The 15188-nt window shown below is 35.8% G+C and overlaps 1 protein-coding gene across 3 annotated transcripts in view; it reads right to left on the bottom strand.

The window, feature by feature from the left end:
- The window catches only part of DNAH7 (dynein axonemal heavy chain 7), a 340785-nt gene that overhangs the window by 110590 nt on the left and 215007 nt on the right, over window positions 1-15188 (bottom strand). For all 3 annotated transcript variants that reach the window (XR_004176604.1, XM_009182666.4, XM_031651428.1), the window contains exons 41-45: window positions 10194-11066; window positions 7744-7973; window positions 4480-4810; window positions 3457-3803; window positions 1843-2023 (exon numbers count right to left, since the gene is read on the bottom strand). Coding sequence is in view for 2 of the 3 variants with exons in the window: in XM_009182666.4 (XP_009180930.4) it covers window positions 1843-2023; window positions 3457-3803; window positions 4480-4810; window positions 7744-7973; window positions 10194-11066 (1962 nt within the window). In the remaining variant the exon portion in view is untranslated. The remainder of the gene's footprint in view (window positions 1-1842; window positions 2024-3456; window positions 3804-4479; window positions 4811-7743; window positions 7974-10193; window positions 11067-15188) is intronic.

Genomic DNA, 15188 nt, shown 5'->3' on the forward strand with positions numbered 1-15188 from the left:
TTATTTACAAAGGACAATTTTCAGGTTGTTAAACTGTGTCACTCAGGCACTTGTAATTCAGCTTAAATTAGAACATCAATCAATAGCTGAGAGCCTATTTGATGCATAAGACTGTCAACCAAATATGATTATATGTAATTAAGCAATGTGATAAAAAAGAGATAATTATGAAGGTGCAAACTTGGTGAAAAGTTATTTCAGTTCACACAATAGCAGTATTCCAGCAGAATATGTGAATTATTTTTATTAAATTTTTAAGTGCCTTAACATCATTATTCTTGGAAGAAGATGAGATTAAATGAAGCTTATCATGATGTTAAAAAATAATTTACATGAAAAGAGAAATTTAACAATCAACAAAAGCAAAGACATTTAGGTTATTTTGGAATAAGAATTTGGCTTATGCTTTTTACTAATGTTACTAACATTTATATTAAGTCAATGATTTTAGATTAAAAGATGCATGAGTCTGTATCAGTTTATCTACAGATAGGTTTGAAAAAAGCAAAGCAAATGGTATGTAATTGTAGTATGTGTGATACTTCCTAAATTTAATTTTTTTCCTTTTAATTTTCCCTCTTTAAATGTCTTTTGTCTTTCTAGTTTCTTTCCTCACCTATTCTTCTTTCAACAATGTTTATGATAAACTGAATCAGCTCTTAGACTATGACAAAGTTGCCATCAGAAACTACTAAGTAAAAATATTTTAGCTAAAATTTTACCTCCAAAAGCACATTTTTAATACATATAAATGCATATATTCATTTCATATTACCGTAAGTTTCTAACATTTTATTATAAAAAAATAAATAAAATTTTCAAACATATAGGAGAATTGAAAAATGTTTAAAGAGGGCAACTGCATAACCATTTATTGATTATATTATTTAAACTAAAACTGATCATTCAAAAATCATGCCATAATAGGTTACACTTCTAAAGATTAGCATAATGTCTTACATTTGTGCAAATATAGAATACAGGATAGATACTATAGAAAGACAAAGTCTGGTGTTCTGAAAAGAGCACAGCTATTAGAGTCAGGCTGCCTGAGTTCAGGTCTTAGACTTAATGCTCAGAAGCTGGGTCGACAATGGACAAGTTGCTTGATCTTTCTGTTCTGTACTTTCTTCAAAATGGTACACAATGATTACTTCCCTCAAGAGGTTATTGTGAGAATAAATGTATGATATGTAATGTTCTTGGAACAACAGGTCCTTGTACATAATAAGCATTCAATAAATGTTGACCGTTATAAAATATTATGACCTTTTTCTGGACTGTAATCAGGCTTTAGCAGTTAATTTTTCCAAATGGTATCACTAATTAAGTGAGACTAATATTTTTAGTCTTGAAAACATTTTTAGTAGATACTGTATGGTTCTGAGTATTGAGTTCTAATTTCTGCTCTGCCATACAACTTAAATCACTTAATATTATGGTTCTCAATTTCCTTACTTGCAAAGTGAAAAATGATTAAATAATCTAGCTCAATATTCTAGTAATCTAAGCTAGACAGACTGGCATATATATATATTTTTTGGAAAAGCCCAGAGAATAAATATTTTCGTTTTCGTGAGCCAAGCAGCAGAATTGAGGATATTTATGTATTACACAGGTACTTATACGGCCACTAATATGTAATTATTTTAAAATGTCAAAACTATTATTAGCTCGTGGGCCATACAAAAACAGGCGAGGGGTAGATGTGGCCTGCGGGCCATAGTTTGCCAATCCCTGACCAGGAAAGAAACAGGACTGGTGTGTTACATGCTAGTATGAACATCATTCTTAGTTACGACAATTGAGAATTTGTCCATCTTTTTCTGTATCAGCACATACCTGGTTTTCCAGGTCAGCCTTCTTTTGTTTATTTAATTCAAGTGTGTCTTGAAGCCTGGCCAGCTTGTCCTGAACTTCCTTAAGGGCTGCCTGCTTCTTTCTAAGACCATCCATGGCAATTTTAAGCTCCCCTTCAGCTGCAGCCAGTTTTATCTTTTTGGGAGCTACTATTTTTGCCACTCTGCAAAAAGTAAAATTGAAAAATTAAATATTCATTTAATATTCCAGTACACTTTCTACCACTGAATTTACTTTTCTAATATCCTTACTGTGACTCAAAACACTTCTTTATGCAAAAATCTAAACTGATTTCTATATTCCATGTTTTATCTAAGAATCATCCAAGCTTGATCCTGGACATAAGAAATGGCCATTAAAATAGACATCAAATATACATAGTGTTTTAAAATAATACTTTTACTCAAAAAAAAAAATTTTTGCCAGTATGAATTTTGATAACTTTCTGAAAGAAGAGTAGGATATTCAAGTAGAGTATTACAATGTTAGTAGAAGCCTAATTGCAATGATAAAAGTTAGTTTTGATGAGGAAAAAGTGAGGTATCTTTTATCTTTGTCATTTTACTTAAAAAAAATCCTCAAATCCTAGAATACATCCTCAACCAAAAACCATTATCCTATAAGTATGTATGTGGTAATAAAAGGAATTATATAGGAAAAAGGATGGATCTAAATTCTCTCCCTAGTATCTGGAAAATGGAGTCAGTCATGTTATTTAACAAACATTAAATGAATCATTAACTAATATATCATGGTCTGAAACATATATAGCACTACTATATATGTAGAATGATTAAAATTGGATATGAGTTTGAAAAACATCCTGTGACAGTTGTTTTTTTGAAAAAACAATAATTACTCTGCTTTGTGTATGATATAACCGGTTCTCATATAATCACCAAAAAAGACTCCTTATTTCACAATAATACATATTATGCCAGCAGTTTTTAAAGTGTGGTCCAAGGACCCCTGGGGATCTTGACAACACTTGCCCCTTTAGGGAGCTCATAAGGTCTTCCCTTGTCCAACTAAACCTCTATGTGATGGTGGATTTTCTTTAATTGCCATCAAAACAACATATTGCAACAGAATGAGCGAAGAAGCAGATTTTGGTGTCTGGCTGTCTTACATTAGACCACACATTAAAGAGACTTGTAAAGGTATAATAAAATATCACTCTTATCATTGTTTTTTTTTTCTATTTTTTAAAGAAAAACATACGAATTTATAAAAAATAAAAGTAAGTCACTTATGTTAACACGTAACATTTTTATTGCTTTTCAAAATGAATTAACAAACACTTTAAAAATTTTCCATTTTAATTTCTAATATGGTAAATAAACAAAAATCTTTTTGGGGTCTTCAATACTTTTAAGAGTATAAATGGTTCCTGAGTCCAAAAAGTTTAAGAACCACTGTATTATACTATTAGTTGGCATAATCTTGCCTCCAGTAAATATGCAAACACAAAGCAGATTCAGACAGGATTTTCCAACGAGCCTCTCTCACTTATATAACTTTTAAATTTCATATTGTCTAACTGACCAAAAGTGAAGATAAAACATACTAGCCGGGTTTCTTTGTATCAGCACTTACTTATCATATGAATCCATTGCTATGACCCACTTGCACAGACCTTCGGCCGCTGTAGAAGCATTTCTGATTTTTTCTGGTACAAAATCTGGATTTGGAATATAATTTTTTCTTATGATATTCATATAAGCTGGAGGAATATTGTCCTTGTCATATTCATGAAGTGACTGTAGAAACCTCATGTCACCAAGAAGTCTCTTAGCTGGGCCCCAGAAATCCTCAATTTTTTTCCCTGAACCTGTCGGGTCAGGGATTTTGTCAGCTTTGATTCCTTTCAAGATGCATATAGCTTCCATAACAAGCTTGACACCAGCAGGAGGACTCTTCATGGATTTTACCACTGTAATATCCTTGAAATAACAACATGTTAATTATTTTAAAAGACATGTTTGTTTACACAGTAATTGTAATTGGTTCCTATTTTCAAACTAAGCATACAGAAACTCATTGTGTTCACTGGGTAGAAACGGTGACAGCAATAGAACTGCACTGACACTCTTCTCCCGAGTCCCACCCAAAAGTTTAGCCAAAATTCTCTGCACTATTTATTTTAAAAATCAACCTTCATCTTTCTAAATTTATAAAACGCATTATTTTACGTATCCCTCCCAAAAAATTACTGACAAAATTAACACAATACTTTATCACATGCTCTATAAGTTGCATCCCAATGACAAGAGTGTCTAAATATGAAGAAGGTACCCCTTAGAACCAAAATATAATCTCAAGTCTTATGCCTTTGTTAATTACTGTAGTGCAAAGATGTATGATGTTCTTGAAATAACTGTTGCTTTACGGTAAGTTATAACATCTAGCAGTTTTCTTCCATTTCAAAGGTGTTTTTGCATGCACATGCATTTCTTTTTCAGGTCAATTAGGGAATTCTTTTGCCAATTTCAAAATGATTTCAGCTTCATTAAATTTGCAGGCTAATTCGGAGAGACAAACTCGACTAGAACACAATGCTAATTTCTTTCTTGGGCTGTGATGACATGTATCCTAGAAAGTGTATGGCGAAGCTCTTACCTGTGCAGTAAGAGTATCAAGGGCAGCCAACGCTGACTCTAATATTGGCAAGGCACCTGCCAGGTCAGCATCACACTCATCTTTGATGGCTTTGGAAGCCATAGCTTGTTCGTTTGCTATTGTTTCATCAGCTTTCACTATTTTTTCAGTTTTGGCAACTTCTACAGACTCTTTCTCAATCATTATCATCATTTCATCAACCTCTTTGCTAGCAACTTTTAATTGAGGTTGTAGTGCCTCCAACTCCATCTGCATTGTGGCTACTTGAGATGAAGCAGAATCCAGTTTCTCCAAACCCACTTCATATCTCTTTTTCATTTTCATTACTTCACTGAAAGGAAATAGATAAAACAAAGTTAATCATGAGGCTCTGCATCCTACGTTAAGGAAAAACCTAAGTGTTTTTGAGCTTGCTAGGCTTTTTCAAGACATAACTACAGGAGTGGTCTAAAAGATTTTCATATATATGACAATCTGTCAAAACATGAAACCTAGAACATTGGATTTGTGCACGATTAAGAACAGACAGCATGTTTTATTCATTTTTGTGTTTTCAGTACCTATACGTTATCAAGGCATACAACAGAAATTCAAAAGAATAAATGCACTGGAGATGAGGCAAGGAGTATCCTATATCAAAATGAATGATGTACCTCTAAAGTTGGTAAGTTGATTCCAGCAACACTACTGCTGCTTTAAACCTTTTTATGATCACTTATTTTAAACACATTTCAGTGCTCAAAATATATTACTCTGAATGTTTCCAAACGTGAAAAAATGATTTTAACATGTATTATACATCTTGAAAGAGAGATTTGTTTTATTAAAGAAAAAGTAACAAATAGAGCAGATCATAAAGCTCAATACCCTGTTTGGTGCAAAATGATTACAAAGTAATAACACATGATTAGAAATAATGTAATACTTTAGCATATTTTAAAAGTTAAATATTGTAATGTGCTTAAAAATTTAATCTGCATTTATTTGCGAATATATATGAATTTCTCTCTAAAGAAAACTCTTCTTTATAATTTCATTTTAAAATACTTGATATACCATAATGTCTCCAAGTAAAAAAAGGACGTGCTTTTAAAATCCCCTTCAAAAAATAGACTGGAGTAGTAAGGAACTGGCTTGAGCTGGAAAAGGTAACCTGGAGAACACCGAAAGGATTGCAATTTTTGTTTTAAAAAAATTCACAAGTTAGAGCATGCCATGTTTTTGTCACATGTCAAATTCCGTCTGAGCAAAGTATTAGAGAGTAATGGGCACAGAGGGCACCTGGGCACAGAGGGCGCCAAGCGTATGGCACTGTATTATTGTGAGTCTCGTTTCAGCTGAAACCTTGTGCAACGAGCATGGGGAAGGTCTCATTCCTGCCAGCCTGAGACAGTTTCAATATTGTGGCTAATCCCAAGTGACACTTTGCTAGCTTAACCACAGATTTCCTGCCAGGTAACCTGAAAACTTTCTTCTAGGTTACAGCACTACCTTGCTATTGGGACCTGAAGGCTTTAGCTATTATGGGAATAATCATCATAGGGTAGGAATTCTAGTTGAGGTAAAGGAGAAATTAGTATCTTTTTTTTTTTCATTTGCAAGGAATTTTGAAAAAATTTGAAAATGGAAAATTTGAAAGGCAAATAAGAATATTTGAAAATACCTTAAAAACGATGACTCTTTCAACCTGTAAGTTTGAACTTATAACCTCGTAACTTTAAAACTTATAACCAATAAGTTTAAACTCTTCCTATAAGTTTGTATCTCGTTTTTATAATCCTTCTTTTTGTTAGGGTGGCCTTACTATTGTGAGTGCACAGTCAAACAAAAGCCATGAGTGATATCCAAAATTTAATCAATCTCCAAGAGCTTTTGATCCTCCTGGATAAGAAAATATGAAAAACAGCAAGATTCCATTATGTTAAAGATCATAAGCTCGACACAGGAAGACAATTATCTTGAGAGCCAAAGAAATAATGAATTCCAGCCAAGCTATGCAGCAGTCACGGTGGGCGCTACAGATTTCACTAGGTAGTTGACAAACTCCTAAAGGTATGATTCAAACACAGGGTAGTAGACCACAGTGACTACGACAGTCCTGGTTGGGAGGGCACAGCCACAGTCACTATGAATACAGATGAGGAGTGTCATATCCACATCCAGGTAGCATGCTGCCCAGTATGAGAAAAGGTCCTTCAAAATGCTTGAGATTGTAGGTTAACCACAGGAAGATTTAGAATTAACCATAGAAATATATACAAAAATCAAACTCATAGTATTCATATTTTTATATTATCTATGCACATTTGTTGTTTTATGTATTCTTTTTAATCTTTAAAAGAATTTGGTCTGTTCGATTCATAGAGCAGGCTTGAGCTTCCAATACAAATCATGTATCTGAGCAGTAAATTTACATCTGTTTTTAAGTAAAAATCATATTAATTTGTAGATAATATTCAAACATTTAAAAGTAATTAAGGTTTACCATATGTATATGTTTAAAATACTAGACTTATAAATTATTTAAGTATCTAGTAATGTTTGATTTGTCAAATCAGAACTTGAAGGGAAATATAAATACCGTATTAAAAATTGTATTTAAAAAAGCTTTTGAATGGAGCCACACATTAATCCAAGGTCCCCTTTAAAGGTAACCACTAAAATGTTCCAAACTTCCTACTTTCTACCTTAATGTTATAATGTTTTTAAATTTTATAATACACATACTGAATTTTAATTTTTGGAACAAAAGAAATATTTGAATAAACTTTTATGCACACACAAGTCACCCTCCAGAACATTTAAAAAACTCACATTGACACTTTCTATAGCAGGTAAGTTCACTGATGTTTATATTGATGTTTTCAAATGAGAGCTTATTAGAGAGTGACTGTCCCTCCCTAGAGTCTCAGCTCTTCAGTATCCAAAGAGAGGGTTTAACTATTACCTAATTATTTATCAGAGAAAAATCACTCTCTAGCAGTGTTTACTCAATATTGGTTGGAATATTGAGTTGGAGTGTCTTCATTCTTCCAAGAATGATTATGCATCTACGATGTGCTAGGCAATGTACCCATATGAGAAGGACAAGACCCCTCCCTAAACTCAAAATGTTTGTGGATTAAATCATTTAAAGATGTAACAAAACTCACAGTATATTTCTATGAAATAAGTCTCTATTATATCATATTTATGTCATTTTTGCACACCTAAGTATTTTTAATTTGCCCTAGCTGACTTAGAAACATGAAATTTGATTTTTACCTTCTTTTCTTTTCTAACAACAGTTTGAAGGTGGAGATTAATTCAAGGTAAGAGGTAGGAGTCACATAATTGTATCTTTGAAGTTCAACAAAGAAAGATGTGGATAAATCTATAGTAGAAGTGTGGAAGCTTTTACACATGTCGATACAGCCATCTCTTATTTCCTCTGACATTTCAATTTCTTCCAAGAATCGTGAGGCAACTGCCTGGAGTGCATCTTCAGGCCATGACTAAATGTAAGATAAATGCTTTAGCACTTTATTAAGATTACGAATCTGGATCTGTTACTACTGCAGCCCTTTACAACTTAGGGATGTTGGGGGTGAAGGGGAATAGTGTGAGGGATGGTGTGGGGGAGACAATTTCATAAGGAACTTTCCCGAGGACTTGCATACTTAGGGCAGGGAGCCAGGAGCCAGTTAGTGCATATAACATTCACTGTCTGTGGTTTGTTCTGAGATTAGAGAAATTGTTCATGAGTGTTGCAGGAGAAAGAAAAGGCAAATGAAATAAATTTATGGAAAGTCTATTTCTGTATGCATTTTACTGGTACCATCTCATTTAATTATCCTAACATTTCCCTGAGAATGATGTAGGCATCATTCCTGAAACAGCTTCCAAACCCTTTCTCTTCTTCCTTTATCCACCTCAATCATCCCAATTCAAGCCTCCACTATCATCTGCCTGGAAGATTCCAATAGCATCCTAACTGCTCGTATTCTCTACATAGCTGCAAGAGTGCTCTTTTCAAAATATAAATCAGCTCATGTCACACTCCCCAATTTATAACCATTCAAAGACTTCCTAGAATTCTTAAAATCCAAACCAACTTGCCAATCTCTATTTGATTTGGCCCTTCCCAAATTTCTGACCTGTTATACCACTTCTGCCCACAGTTCCTGTGCTCCTGTCACACCGATTTTCTGCCGTCCTCTCCTTCCTTCTGTCTAGACACTTGACTTCACTGGTTTATCCTCTCTGCCCAGATCTCAGTACTGACACTTTTTTGTCTTTCCAGTTTCCTCTTCAAACTCATAATTGGTCCCTTATTTTAAAAGCATTTACCTATAATCCCAGCACTTTGGGAGGGCAAGGTGGGCAGATCACCTGAGGTCAGGAGTTCGAGACTAACCTGGCCAACATGGTGAAACCCTGTCTCTACTAAAAATACAAAAATTAGCCAGGCGTGGTGGCGGGCGTCTGTAATCCCAGCTACTCGGGAGGCTGAGGCAGGAGAATTGCTTGAACCTGGCAGGCAGAGGTTGCAGTGAGCCAAGATTGTGCCACTGCACTCCAGCCTGGGTGACAAGAGTGAGACTGCGTCTCAAAACAACAAACACAACAACAAAGCATTTACTCCCGATTTGCTACCCTGTCTAATGAAATTGTGTTTTGCTTATTTGTCTGTAGACAAGAAGCCCAAGGAGAGCAGAGGTCTTGTCTATTTCATGTGCTTCATGTCCAGCTTTTAGATTAAGACTTGCTACAAAGCAAAACAGAATTCAATAAATGTTTTGCATGAAATAATTAATTTTACTAGGAAGTGGAGGTACAGAGAGGTTCTGTAAACTTTCCAAGGTCATAAATGCTTATCTGTTAAATCCCCCTCACGGGATCTCAGCCACAGCCCACAGATTTCTTACTACACAGGTAGAGAATGCATTGTGATATGCTGTTAAAGCCAGAATTACTGTTCACATCTAGCTAGGTACTCTCCCTTTGCTACTCCCCTTCCCACCCCTCCTCCGTACCCCCATCCATTCGCTGCCTTTTTCTGCTCTGCTCGTACTTCCCAGTACGAAGTCCACTACAAAAAAAGGTCACTGGCTTTCTTCCTCTTAACTTCTTTGGGTTTAGCTAATGGGAAGAGAGTGGGGGCAGGGTGGAAGAAGGGAGACATACGGGTATTTTGATCCTCCCTTCCTTTCCAGCTGTAGCTGAGTTCTAGGTTTCTGGTTCCTATTCCTGTTGGGCAGTCTTATATCCACAGCTCTAAGCTCTGACTTCCAGTAATACTCTTCCCTTCCTCTGCCCTTTTATATGAAGGCATAGTAACGCTTCCTACTATTGCTCCACCCACCACTTCCTGAGTGTTCCAACATCCCCTCTTGGTTCCCTTAACCCTGCCTACACCTCTGTGAATGGTTCCTTCATTATGCTTTCTCCAGTGAAGGGTTCAAGTGTGCTCTGTGTTTCCTGTCAGGACTCTGATACACAATTTTATCATAATACTTCCTATAACATACTGAAGTTAGTGATCACATATACTCTTAATAAATACTTTTCTATTATAATTTCTTGAATTTTAATTTCATAAAATATAACTGATCAGAAGATTTTGCTGAACTACATTTTGGGGTAAACTATGGGTTAGGAGTCTATAAAATAAGTCATGATGAGGGTGGAAATCAACATTTCTAGAAGTCTGTCTAAAATATACATGACAATACCTGAAACCAGTCAATGGTACAGCAGTTAACAAGAGCAGGGAACTTTCTAAGACGATTTCGAAATGCATCTCCAATGGGACTCATGGCAAGGACCACATGCAGTTGGTTGCGGCAACGATCAATAAACATGTTGAAAAGGGCTATGGGGCTGCCATCTGTTTGCTTGGTTTTATCCCGCTGGCGATCTAACTGACGCATCTTATCACATATCTCTTGCTTCTCATCTAATGCAAAGAGATTTGGAATCTCCCCAGCGTTTAGCAGATTATTGACATCTTCCAGAAAAGACTCTTTTTTAATTTGAGTATCTGTAAACAGGAAGACACCCTGCATCTCACCTTCTGCACATTTCCTTAAGATCACTTTTAAATCTTCATGCCATTCAGCAGAATCATACCCCTTAGAGATTTCAACTTGGAAAACAGAATAATCAGCCATGTGGGCAGCTAATCTGGTGACAGATTGCCTTCCACTCCCTCCAACCCCTACTAGGAGAGCATGGCTGCGAGGTTGCTTCAGGATCCTGGAAATTCTGCTGATGTGCTCTATGGCAAATCGAAACAAGACGAGGTTCATGGGTTTTTTGCTTATATTGTTGTATTCTTCTAGGTGAATTTCTACTATCATTCGAAGATTATCCACATCTGCGATTTCTCTGTAGTTGGTATCCTCCCTCTTGGGATCATGGAAATCACAAAACATTAAGCTGCGTAAGTCATCTTCTTCTACTATGCCATCATTATCAAAATCCAAACGTTGAAAAAGCTCATGAAAATCTTCATACATGTAGTTTCTCAAAATTTCTTGAATGTAGTTGATGAGCCAGCTTCTGTCTGCATTGTCCAGAAGGCGGTCATAATACACTCGAAGGACCTGTACAACAATTAAAAAGCAGCTTTAGGAACTTCCTTCTGATTTTTTAAAAAGTGTTATTATTTCTATGCTAATCTCAAGTAATAAAAAATATTAGAAAATTTTTGCGGGTTTTATTAAAAGTATATCCAAATATTCAGGACTGATTCATAATAATGTTATTTTAAATGTTAATTTTAGCTCTATATTTAGAATAATAAGGTTATATTCAGTTATCAATCAATGAAAGGTAATTTTGGGGGTGGTAGAAGTAGATGTAGAGATGCTGAGAGACTTAAGGCCTTTAGAAGTTTGTGACTGCCTTTGCTGGCTGCTCAGATGTGGATAGCAGAGCTGGGCACCAGTACCCAGGGGGTACCCAACTCCTTTCCAGTGATGTTTCCTTTTTCTAGGATAGATAACATTTTGAAAATTATTCACAAATCAATAGTTTTTGCTTTTGTTTCTGTTTTTCATAAAGCACATTTTCTAGAACAGGAAATGTCTTGGGTAGAGGGAGAGTTGTTTGGGGTATCTGTTAATTATTTTCGTTTTAAGTCGTTACAGAGAGCAATCTACTAAAATAAATCTCTGGTTATATGCACATGTTATGGGACTGCAAGAACTATCAGGCTTGCTACATGTAACTACTGTTTTCTTAAAGCAGTGTAAGTGTCCCAGGGGTACAGCCTATTTCGGACTGAATTGTGTCCCCACAAAATTCTTATGTTGAAGCCATAACTCTCAATGTGACTGGATTTGGGGATAGGGCCTTAAAGGAGGCAATTAAGGTTAAATGAGGTCATAAGGGTAGGACCCTAATCTTATAGGATAGTGTCCTTATAAGAAAAGGAAGAGGCATTAAAGCGCACGCTCTCTCTGTCTCTCTCTGGTTCTTGTTTCTGTTGGGCAGCCCTTATGTGCACAAAGGAAGGGCCATGTGAGGACACAGAGACAAGGTGGCTTTAGCAAGTCAGCGTGAGAAAATAAATTTCTGTTGTTTAAGCCACTTAGTCTGTATTATTTTGTTAATGGCCGACTAATACATATATGCTATACATAATGCATATTTCGTCAGTGGAACGTTGGATCCTTACTCTGCTTTACCATTTTGAGTAAATCACTGAAAATGTCTGCATCAGCTTCTTCACCTATAAAATAGAAGTAGTATTACCTACCTCGCAAATCTCATAGATTTGGAGAAAAAGTAATATGACAACATATGTGAAAACACTATAGAATTCAAATAGATAATCACTGCAAATTGCCCTAGCATTAGGCTAATCACAGTGTTCAGGAATCTTGGTTTTAGTGTATTGATTGTTATCAAATTGATGATTTCATAGTGTTATCCTTTTTTTTTTCACTAATAGTGTCTGCATAAGCAAATGGTATTATTTAAACTTCCTTCATATTCCAACCAGTTCAAAAGTTATTTCTCTGTGAGACAATCTAATTTCCCAATACATGCCAATAGCCAATCTTTGAACTGAGGTACTTAAGACCTCAGACAATATTCCTAAATTAAGTCAACTTCATGTATCAGGATCAATGCCTAAGCATGAAACAAGTATATTATTATCTAGCTGGCAGTTTAGCAAGAACCTACAGCAGCATTTCTCAAAGACAGTCAACACATCTGCATTAAAATAATCTGGGGTACTTATTCAAAATGCAAATTCCTGGGCCCCACAGTGGATCTGTTGACTTAAAAACACAGATGGTGATTCCTGGGAATATCTTTCCATTTCTTTTTGTTTTTTGTTTTTCCTTATATAAGGTACAGATATGGTTTGGCTGTGTTCCCACCTAAATCTCATCTTGAATTCCCACGTGTTGTGGGAGGGACCTGGTGGGAGGCAATTGAATCATGGGGTGGGTCTTTCCCGTGCTGTTCTTGTGACAGTAAATAAGTCTCACGAGACCTGATGGTTTTAAAAAGGGGAGTTTCCCTGCACAATCTCTCTTCTCTTGTTTGCCACCATGTGAGAGGTGCCTTTCACCTTCCACCATGATTGTGAGGCATCTCTAGACACATGGAATTGTAAGTTCAATAAACCTCTTTCTCTTGTAAATTGCCCAGTCTTGGTTATGTCTTTATCAGCAGCATGAAAATGGACTAATACAGGTACAACAATCTTAAGTGTACAGCTCAAAGAATTTTTGCACACAGATACACATCCATGAAACCACCACCAAGATCAAGATATAAAATTTCCAGCACCTTAGTAAGCTCCCTCATGCTCACTCCTGTTGATCTCTGCTTTCCTCCCTCCCCAACAGGGAACCATTATTCTATCACCACCTCTCACATTTTAAAAAGTTGACACTTAAAACTTTCTATTATAAATCTAAATTGCTGCAAAGGATATAATTTCTGGCATATTTATATTGTAATTTGTGCTTTGAATTTATTTACCTCAAAGTCTTGATTACAGACTTTTAAAATTGAGAAATAATTCATGGGCCATAAAATTCATTCTTTAAAAGAATACAAAATCAGAATATTCACAAAGTTGTGCAATCATCACAACTATCTCCCTCCAGAACTTTATCATCACCCCGAAAAGAAACCTGATACCCAATATAGACTACTTCTCATTACCACCAGCCCTGGCCAACACTAATCTACTTACTGTCTCTATGGAACTTGCTTATTCTGGATATATGATGTAAATGAATTATATCATATGTGACCTTTTGTGTATGGACTTTGTAACTTAGCACAATGTTTCTAGGTTCATCTATGTTGTAGGATATATGAGTATTTCTTTTTAGGACTGAATAAAATTCCACAGTGTATATTTACAACACTTTGTCCACTTATCAGCTGATGGATATTTGGGTTGTTTCTACTTTTTGGCTATTATAAATAATTCTGCTAATAATATTCATGTACAAGTCTTCATGTGGACATGTATCAGTTCTTTGGGTCCATAGTTAGGAGTGGAATTGCTAGGTCATATGGTAACTCTATGTTTTAACCTTTTGATGACCTACCAAACTGTTTTCTATATTACATTACTGCCAGCTATGTATGAGGGTTCCAGTTCTTCCACATGCTCACCAATACTGCTTTATTTATCTTTTTTATTACAGCCATCCTATTGAGTATGAAAGGTACTTAATGGCAGTTTTGATTTGTATTTCCCTAACGACTAATCATGTCCTTATTGGCCATTCATATATCATCTTTGCAGCGATGTCTTTGAATCATTTGCCCACTTTTAAATTGGGTTATTAGCCTTTTATTGTTGAGTTATAATAGTTCTTAAGGTATTCTGGATACTAGACACTTAACAGTTTATATGATTTGCAGGTATTTTATTCCATTCTCTATATTTTCATTTTTTTGATGGTACTTTTTGAAGCATAAAAGTTTTTAATTTTGATGAAACACATTCATCTATTTTGGGGGGTCTTGTTTTTGCAGAATATCTGTATTTAACAAGCAAACCAGGTGATATGTGCATTAACTAACATCTGAGAGCCGTGGAGAAGCCAAAGGGAATGAGTTGTAAGTCAGTTTTATACCTTAGAAACCATTTAGTGAAATTATATAAGGTTATCTAGTATGATAATGATGTCTGGAAAGGAAAAAGACATGTAAAGTAGTCTCTAACATATAGTAAACCCTGAAGAAATCTTTTCTGAGTGAACAGAAATAAAGCACAAATTAGTGTTGAGTTCAACTGTTGCAGGGCTTTTTCTTAGTTCAGCTAAAGGTAGGGTCCTTGTCACACAGCCACAAAAATTTCGCCTCGCAGACTATTTGAATGTTCAGTAAAACAGGGTTTTGCTGAGTGAAAATGAAGAAAAGGGGGAAACAGGGACTCTCCACAAGGCCAGAGTCCCTGCTACAGTGCTTCCCGCCCTGCAGATTGAATCCCAGGTTCCATCCAGGAAAGGAGAGGGGCCAGGCTCCTCCCCACTCCAAACAGCATGAACTTCTGTGGCTCCACCCCAGTGCCCCGGCTGGCTGAAGGTTCTCTGGGGATCCCTTCCCACCTGTTGTCTCACAATTAACTCATATTTTTAAAGATATTGAGAATAATGTACCAAACATCCTACTTGGCACTGCAGTAAGAAAAAAAAAAAAAGAGAGAAATCTCTGCTCTCATGGGGCTTGCCTGCTATCTGAGG

This window comes from Papio anubis, chromosome 10 (assembly GCF_008728515.1).
Source record: "Papio anubis isolate 15944 chromosome 10, Panubis1.0, whole genome shotgun sequence".
Lineage (NCBI taxonomy): Eukaryota > Metazoa > Chordata > Mammalia > Primates > Cercopithecidae > Papio > Papio anubis.